Source organism: Atractosteus spatula, chromosome 6 (genome assembly GCF_055471065.1).
Source record: "Atractosteus spatula isolate fAtrSpa1 chromosome 6, fAtrSpa1.hap1, whole genome shotgun sequence".
In the NCBI taxonomy this organism is placed as follows: domain Eukaryota; kingdom Metazoa; phylum Chordata; class Actinopteri; order Semionotiformes; family Lepisosteidae; genus Atractosteus; species Atractosteus spatula.
The window spans coordinates 20,488,570-20,497,934 of NC_142711.1; the positions used below are offsets into that span (position 1 = coordinate 20,488,570).

Sequence of the window (9,365 nt, forward strand, 5' to 3'; positions counted from 1 at the left end):
TTTACTAAAGCTCAGTTATCCCTGCCTCGCTTCCTGCACAGGCTTTGTGCAAGAAGCCAGATCGGTTTCTGACCTGATTTCTGTGCTTACGATGGAGATCATGACACTGGCAAGTCATTCATACCGGTCCCGGCAACAAGCCGCCCAACGCCTACAGCTGCGTTTTAAATCGGTCATGATGACTGAGAACAGGAGAGAAGTTACAAAACAATGGAAAGGCCGTCCAGTTCACCTGGATCATTCGGTATCTGGAAATCCACTGATCAGAGAATCAGCCACTTAATCAGCTGCAATTAAAATTGTGTATCTAAAGTTTTTTTATTGTACCTTGAGATGAATACTGCACATAAATTTCTACCTTAACACACCTCATGTTGTACATGGTGTTCAAAATGCTACATCCTTGACTACACATGAACAAATATGGTTAAAATGTAAACACAAAAATACATGTCTTTCAAGCCAGTCCTTATCAGTATAAGCTTTCTTATCAACAGTATCTCTATGCTGAAGGTTATACCACCCCTGCAATGGAAGACAAACAGAATTAGTCAGGAATGCTGAAATGTTCCACCTAATCTTATGCACCAACACGTACAGCAGACGCATTGGTCTAGCACACTTGTTCAAAACTGTTCCAGGATGGATTTATGTCAGACAGCCCTATGTTAAAATCCATTCTTCCAGTTTTGTAGTTTGTCGACTCCGAAAGAAAAGCTCATTTCAATTACTAAATTATTTAAGACCTCAAATTAATGGCTTTTGAAAGGTAGTGTCTTCTTCACCCTGAGAGTATGTCAATATCAATTAAGACTTCTATCAGCGGGACTGAAAAGGTGCACAAAAGGAGAACGTTGCATTACAGGGAATCACGACACCATTTGGATATCCAAGTCTGTGGGGCGATGTCACTTCTTCTCCTTTGTTTCTTCAGACAAAAATAAATAGATCAGCGATATCACAGGAAAAAAAAAGATTGCAAAAGGCTCCAGTGCATGTAGAATAAAATCTAAAAGTGTGATAAGAGGCTACAGCCAAAATGTCAGTCTCTTGCCCAAAAACTGCTTATTGAGAGATGAGTGCTGTACAGCTTAGAGGACTAAAGCACTAGCCAGAGGCCAGCCAAGCAGAAGAGGCAGGTGCCCAGGCTGGATCACACTCAGAGCAGGTCCAGGGCTCCACCTCTCCCAATTCTACACCATCAGCTTTTCAAGATTAAGGAAAAATAACATCTGGTAAGAGATCAACCCAGATATCCCCAATCAGGAGAACCTACAGATCACAGATCCATATTAAAAGCTTCTAACAACAGCGCAGGCTCTCTGTTTGTCTTAACGCTGTCACTAGGCAAAGAACAGGATTAGTTGTGCTTTAAAGCAATAGTTCACCCCTGGGTTTCTCAGGAAGGTGTGCAATAATGTAAAGTTCAACATATCCTAGAATAAATCAGGATACTGAAACTTGGAAACCTGCACAACACTGACATGTCCTACCCCCCATTCTTTGGGAAGCAGTGCTGGATCAGCTCAGACAAGACTTTAAACAGACCGAGCAGCACTCAAGGACTCCAACAGCGAGAACACTTTCAAAACCAGAAATGAGCAAGGAGCGTGGTGGGAAAGCAGATTAAACAAACCACCCCTTTAACTGCTTAACAGGCCCTCTCATAAAGCACAGTCTGACCACTGGAGAGGTTTTGGAAAGAAAAGTGACCTAAAACCAGGTCTTTCTTTTTCTGTCTCTAGCAAATCCCCATTTTAACCAACAATAGACAAACATCAGCCATTGTAGGCCAAGCAGTTGTAAGTACATATAATACTTATCCTTCATAAAATACTTGCCCCCTGCTCTACAGGTGGGGGTCTGTGGGCTCATATGGCTAAGAGCAACAGCTGGTCAATATTCACAAGGGTCTATCAGTCTTGTCTTTACTTACACTGTTACAGATGTGAAATGACAGTCATTAAAAACCTAAATCAACGCCCCTCAAAACCCCCCCCATCTAAAACTTGTACTTCACACAGATCCGAAATTTGCAGGAGGGAGAGTGGCTTGCAAAGCACACAGGCCACAGCTGCAGTCCAAGAAAACAGTGTGGGTCACAGGATCGTACAGAAAACAATATCCCTTTTCCCCTGGTGTTACAGGGCAGAACCAGCAGGTATTCAAGAGCATTTTTTCCTCTGGATTCCAAGTGAGCAGCACACATCTGATAATGCCCACAGCTGACAGCTCATTTTAATACCACTTTCTAAAGTTTTAATATAGGATAGTGTGAAATGAGTACTAAGCTCCTTTCAAGCTGAGAATCATGTATGGTATGCCAAGGTCTTATCAAGGGGCTCACAGAGCTCTATGAACTCAAAGATGAATCATTATTTGTGGAGAAGTGTGACTGATGAGCACATCTCCAAAGTTTTTAATTCAGTTCTACTCTGTTGGGTCTATTAAACTGATATCACAGAGCTTCATTTTGATGGAGTAAAAATATTGAGACAAGCAGATGGCAGGTGTCTCTTGATGGTTAGGCATTTGTTGATGGGTAAATAGGCTCATAAAAGAGCTGTGAACATCCTCTCAATCCCTCACACCTTGATTGCAATCCATTGTCAAAAGTTAGCATGAAGGAAAAGTCTTAGGTTGTTTAAAAAGATTGTGATTCATTTGGAGATGAAAGAAAGGTAAAATCAATAAGAATCATAACACAGAACCTGAGCATGCAAGAATTAACAGATAGAGATGTATAAAAAAAGACATCAGAGGAATAATCAGCCAAGACAAACGTTTACAGTTGATGACAGAAAACTTATCAAAAGAAAACCATGAAAACGCATTCAGTGAAATCACCGCCAACTTCCAGAATCTAGGAGTAAAGGAATCCTAATCCACAGCTCACAGAACACTAAGAATGCAGAATTATAAAGTCTACACCACACGGTGTAGGATAAACCTCTCATCATCGCCAAGAACAGAAAAATCAGACTAGAACTTTGAACACAAGTTCAAAGACAAGCCATGAGAGCTTTGTTCCAAAGTTTTAGAGAAAGAGGAGACCCAGGTAAAATGTCACTAAAGCGATGGAAAGCTGAAAAGAAAGAGAAAGAAAGGAACTGCAGATGTGCCAAAGAACACCAGCTGATCCTTGAAAGAAGACGGCATTAATGATGGAGCTAATGATGGGAGCAGCAGAAAGAACACTGACGCTTACAGAAATATTGGCTGTCTGTGAAGCACAAAAAGGTTCGAAACTTTGCTGCATTCACGGCAGGCAGCATGAAAATGACACAAAACATACAGCAAACGCAACCAAAGAGTTCTTCAGGAGAAAGGAAGGGACATCTAGACCGGCCAAGTCAATCGGCACTTTTATATCCAATTGAGAATGCATTTTACATGCTGACGAAAAAAAGGTTAAAATACGAAACTTGGAAAACCATCACCAATGACCCCACAAGGTTTGGCGAGTCTTAAGGCATCACCGACTTGATTAATTACGGTCTCAAAGGGACATGCAACTGATGACTTTAACACCCATATTAGTGAATACATCCCAATTCTCATGGTCACTTGAAATCACTGAATTAAACACAAAGTATATTTTTTGGTGTAATACTATCACATAGGTGCGTGGACAACCCAAAAATCAAATATGATACCATCCGCAGCCTTCGAATTAAGCCCATGATCTCCAATACAAATTGAGCAATGATAAAGAATATGTAAATTTTTTAACTTCACCATCCTCATATATTATCCTCCAAAAGTATGCATTTCTTACTGGAAGACTCCGACATTCATCTAGTAGAAAGCATTGAAAGATGTATTTATAAATCGACAAAATATATAACATGTTCAAAAATGTAGGCTGCATAGTCTACTGATCCATTCTTTCGTCGATTTTCAAACCACTTGATCCAATTCAGGGTCTCGGCAAGCGACAGACACAAGGTGGGGGTACACCCTGGACAGGACACCAGTCCGCTGCAGGACAGACACACGGACACAGATACACCCTAGACAGGACACCAGTCCACTGCAGAACAGACACACGGACACAGACACACCCTGGACAGGACACCAGTCCACTGCAGAACAGACACACGGACACAGACACACCCTGGACAGGACACCAGTCCACTGCAGGACAGACACACAGACAGACACCCTGGACAGGACACCAGTCCACTGCAGGACAGACACACAGACAGACACCCTGGACAGGACAGCAGTCTACTGCAAGACAGACACACACACACACAATCACGCCAGGGCCAATGTGTCCAGAAGCTAATTCACCTACAAGTCAGTCAGTCTTAGGACTGTGGCAGGAAACCCATCTGCACATGGGGAGAACATATAAGCTCTAGAGACAGACAGCACCCTGGGTCTGGAATTAAGCCCAGGGCCTCCGGGCTGTGAGGCAGCAATGCTAACCGCTGCACCAGCATGCCACCCTAGCCTCCTGGTAATATCTGTGAATATGCAGACTGTTATTTTTCCAGGAATTCCACCACTTCATACTTCTCGGTCAACTGTTGTACACTATACAGGGTTCTCTGTACAGTCAGCAGGATTTGTAAAGCACACATGAGAGACTGCTTTCCAATTACGAGATGGAAATGGTTCTCCGAGTAATATTTTAATGATATACGTACATCCAACTGTCAGTGTACACAATTTTTGGAAGAAGATTAGTGTAATTCTTTAGCTGGTATGTTAAGAACCTGCATTCAAAGCTAGGCTGCCAGTAGACTATTATCTACTATTATCCACTGACCAGAAGCCTTGAAATTAGACCAGGAAGACTGAGCCAACATTAGACACCAGATGAGGGTTTCATTCATTTAAAACCAAATCTCTCCCCCAGACACACTTATGACACTACACACAGAAGATTAACGACGAAGACCACGTATAAAAACTGGCTTCAGAACACGTCAAGACAACAATGGAATCTGAACTGAGAAAATACGTCAGACTTTGCTTCTCTTGGGAATGGGGAAGGGGTCAGACTCCTTATGCACTGCATAACCTTGTCTTGTTTTAAGTTTCTATCCCCCAATCTACAAAACTCCTTCAAATCCAGACTCAAAACCCTCTTCTTCAGAAAAGCTTTTACTGAACTGGTTCCATTCTTCACCCCTCTGCTCTTCTTAGCACCACCTTCCACGGTCTCCTCTATATATTGTAATTGTGTTTTATCTTGTGTATTCTTCTTACTTATTGTTGTTGTCCTGTAAAGCGCTTTGAGCAGCCACCTTTAAAGGCATTATATAAAATAAAGTTTATAATAATAATAACTTGCCTCACCTTCTACGAAAACACTCTCGGGTCTGTCCTTGATATGATTTTTGTTTTGGTAGTTTGACTACAACACACACACACACACCATACATTAAAGAGCATCGGTCAAGCACGCCGAAAACCACAAATGGCTGAATGAAATTCTCCCGGCTCAGCACAGAGAGCATTTTTGCTCTCGTGCCAACATCATCACTAGACAGGTTGGTTATCTAGACAGATAGTGCTGCAATAAAATTCACTGTAGCAGAAATAGGATGTTCATCAACAATCTCCCTATAGAGAAAGAAAAAAAAAAGGCTCTCGTCTGCCAGGCTCAAGGAAACAGCAATGACCGGCCTCACGCCTGGTGAGATTCACAAGCGTTTAAAGTGGGACAACTGCCGTCCTCATTACTGACTACGTGGACCAGCTCCCTCCATCTGTTGCGGCTTGTCTGGTTATGCTGGCGCGAAACCATTTGTCTTCGATACCACAGAGGAGGAGGAGGAGGAGGAGGGAAAAGCTCAGTAAGCCTCTGCAAGCAGCAGCATGTCCGCGCGCTGGTCACAGTTTCGCGCGAGAGGAGCTCACAGGCACGGCCGGCAGCGCAGCCCCACGTCTGGCCGGCCCTGAAGAAACCCAGCAGCCGAGCAGCTCCGGGCAGAGGGGCTGCAAACTTCCGGGCCATTCCGGAACAAGCGCTCGGCCTCGGGGGAAGGGGCAGTCACCCAGCTGGCCGAGCACTGGACACCTTGCTACCTTTCAGATGTCCGCTACATCAAGTGCTCTTTCGGGTCCGACAGCCTCCCGCTACTTAAAAAGAAGCAGTTCTACCGCTTAAAAAAAAAAAGGCAGCGCATCTCAAGCTTCACTGCAGGTTCAGGCTTGGCTGAAAAAATAAAGCCGTTTTTTTTTTAAAGAGAGAAAAACCTGCATTGCTATGAGAGATTATCTAGAGATCACACTCGGCAGTACGCATCAGCGTGTGGGAAACACGGTGAGCCACTTGCTTAGTGAGGGCTGTTCGCTGAGGCAGTTCTCGACAGAACGCAGCCACGCCTTGGACTTGTGGTTAAGAGTTCAGAAACACCACCTCGAACACCCCACAAACAGCTACGCCAATTAGCCACACCTACGGAGTTTTAACAAACAAAAACAGCATGCCTCCCAAACGGTGCGTTATTAAGCCTCCAAAACCTTCTCGCTGCATTTCCTTACTAATTCTGCCCATCTAGGTATTCGGCCGTATGTGGCAACACTCGCTTTTCCTCGCAAAAACAAAACAGTCGAGGTTCTTGGACCGTCTTGTCTGTAACCTCGCAGGCACAAAGGGCCTATTGATGGCAGAGGCAAAGTTGGAATGTCAATAGCACAGATCAGGTGTCTTGCGTTTTAAACTGCACAGGAAAGCCCTTGACCATCATCCATCCTTTCGTTTGGAGAACAAGCGCGTGCTTCCCTGACAGACGCTGGATAACGATGTCGCTGCAGTGCTCGTCACCTTAGTTCAAAGAAGCAGCAAATGTTCATTGAAATGGGCCCACAAAGGAGAAAAAGAAAAGTCTGGTGCTGAACAAATTAATACCAAATCCATTCAAGAGTTATTCAAAAGCAGCACGTCAAATATTTCTCTGAAGTGGCCTCTGGCCTTGCGACAGACACACCTCAAAGGCTTGTAAGCTATCAAACCCACAAAACCCTTTTGCAGTTCATGCGATCAAACATCCTGGCCATATCCATAATATGACATCTATCTATTGTACTGCCCTGACTATGAAAGAGTGTTGAACCACAAGCCTAACCCTACTTCTGCTTTTTTATTTTCCTCAAAATGGTATTTTAAGAACCTGCATTTAAGGCTAGGCTGCCAGCTGACTATAATCCACTGACCAGAAGCCTTGAAAATCAGACCAGAAAAAAACAGAGCCAAAATCAGACACGAGATGAGGGTTTCAGTCACTAAGAAAAATCTCTCCCCCAGACACTTTTTACACTACACACAGACATCTAACAACAAACAGCTAACGTGAAGTAGCAACACAGTCTGTTAAATGGCAACACGGGCTTTGCTTAAAACTAAAGGCTTTATTTAGCGTATTCAGATTTTCTCAATAAAATAACTGGGAGGTAGTCTATCAAAATCAGTCATTAACAGGCAAATAAAGCGAGACGTTTCCAGCATAAAATGTATAGAACCACTCAAAACACTGGGCTCATCTAATATTCTGGGGGTATAGTGCATAAAGGGGACCGATGAGTTGTTCAATTTCATAAATACTCCTGAAATCAATGAAGAATACATTCTTTGACGGGCACCTGTGAAATCTGTTTTGAATAAGTTCATACTATACCCCTTGCAAGCTTTAAGCAGTCATACAGCATCGACATACATGACCCAAGATCGGGGTTGCTTAAAATAGTTTCGAGGTGAACGTGTTTAGACAACTATCGGCACGCAAGAAATAAACCTTCAACTGTTTTTATGGAGCTACAGAAAGGAAAGCACGTCCAGCAAGCGGTCAGATTTAACCATTTCAAACGTGCAGGACGAGCAGCTGCCGTCGGTCAGCCACGTCCTGGAAATTCAAGTTTCCCCAGCAGTGACGGAGCACGGCTACTTTCAGGCTACATGTCCGACACTGGCACATACGAAGTCATGTTGTCCCACAACTGATGGCGAACTACATAGGCACTTTACTCTTCAAGGTGATGAAAACCGGAGCACCTCAAACACCCAACGGCAAAACACGCGCTAACTAACACTTTACATTTAATTTTCCCCCCAATAATAACACTATTGAACCAAGACATTTTGCCAGAGATGCCAAACCACAATTCTTGCCGTAGGAATATATACAAGACGTCAATCTTCAGTTTTTGATGTCCGATTTCGTCGCATACTGTATACGCCTGTGTGGCGGTCACGCCGTTAGTATTCACGTTGAAAAATAAATTCGCAAATTTCAGCTACTAGGAAGCGGGGGCGCCGTGGTGTTAAAAACGATTGTGCAAGAGTCGGCAAATAAGGTGCAATTTAGGAGGAGATTACCAGCATTACCTAATGTACCTGGTAGCGTGGGGTGCGTTTACATCACATTAATGCACTAAAGGTATTAAAGCAGAAGATCGACTGTACACAGCAGCCTATTTAACAGTAAACAGTTACGCTAATCAGAAAAGAGGGGTTCTCTTTTCAATACGTAACTACGGATAACTGGACTAAAAACATCTTACACTTCACGTCTCAAGTTTACGCGTATTATTTACTGCAGAAATGCGGGGTACTAGTGCAGAAAAGAATCGAAAACGGGAGACCGCATGAGTCTCTCCATTCCCGCAAATAAAAGTTTCTTAAACGAGATCCAAAACGTTACACGTAATTAAACTACACATGTATTTCCCCGTCGGTGAATGAGCCATTCCTGGATTTAAATCAAGAGCCTCCAGTCGAAATATAACAAGATAAGAACAAGACACACCCTCCGGACGAGCGAACCAAACTGATCACGAAGCGATGGAAATGAATGGGAACAACAAGATCGGCCGTTTCCCTGCCGATAAAGGACAAGCCGCTGTCGATAAAAACGTAGACAACTTTAAAGACGGGCCACATCGGGGGGGTGGGGGGGGGGTATTTTCGAAAAGATTTTTAAACCCCGTTTAAATTCCTTCGAGTTTCGCTGCAACATTCACATTTCCTGTCTCCGGTTCCCCACACTTCCACGGGGAAAGAAAAAAAAAAGCAGAGGCTTCCACTTCGCATCTCGGAATTACATCGCCTTTTTTTTCCCCTTTCTTACCTGAACATAATTGTTTTCACAGTAATCAGCGACCCTGGTGAGGTTCTGGTAGCTCTCCACCAGGGCTCTTTTGCCGGCTGGAATTTCTTCCTCTAACAACATCTGCAGCTCTGCCATCTTACATCTCTCTGCATTTCTTCTTCTCCTTCCCTTTGATCGAACCCACAGGCTCTGCCCCAGAAAGCTGCTCCTCCGCCTGGTATTGTGGGATTCCTGGCCTCGCTTTCGCCACCGCGACCTTTCACCTGCCGGGCTCGCGCACACGAACACCGCCGCAGCAGG

The 9,365-nt window shown here is 43.9% G+C and overlaps 1 protein-coding gene across 11 annotated transcripts in view; it reads right to left on the bottom strand.

The window, feature by feature from the left end:
• The window catches only part of abi1a (abl interactor 1a), a 57,396-nt gene extending 48,076 nt beyond the window's left edge, over nt 1-9,320 (bottom strand). For all 11 annotated transcript variants that reach the window (XM_088919733.1, XM_088919730.1, XM_088919735.1 and 8 more), the window contains exon 1: nt 9,084-9,320. In XM_088919733.1, the coding sequence (XP_088775859.1) occupies nt 9,084-9,200 (117 nt within the window). In that variant the 5' untranslated portion in view covers nt 9,201-9,320. The remainder of the gene's footprint in view (nt 1-9,083) is intronic.
• Between the last annotated feature and the right edge of the window lie 45 nt (nt 9,321-9,365).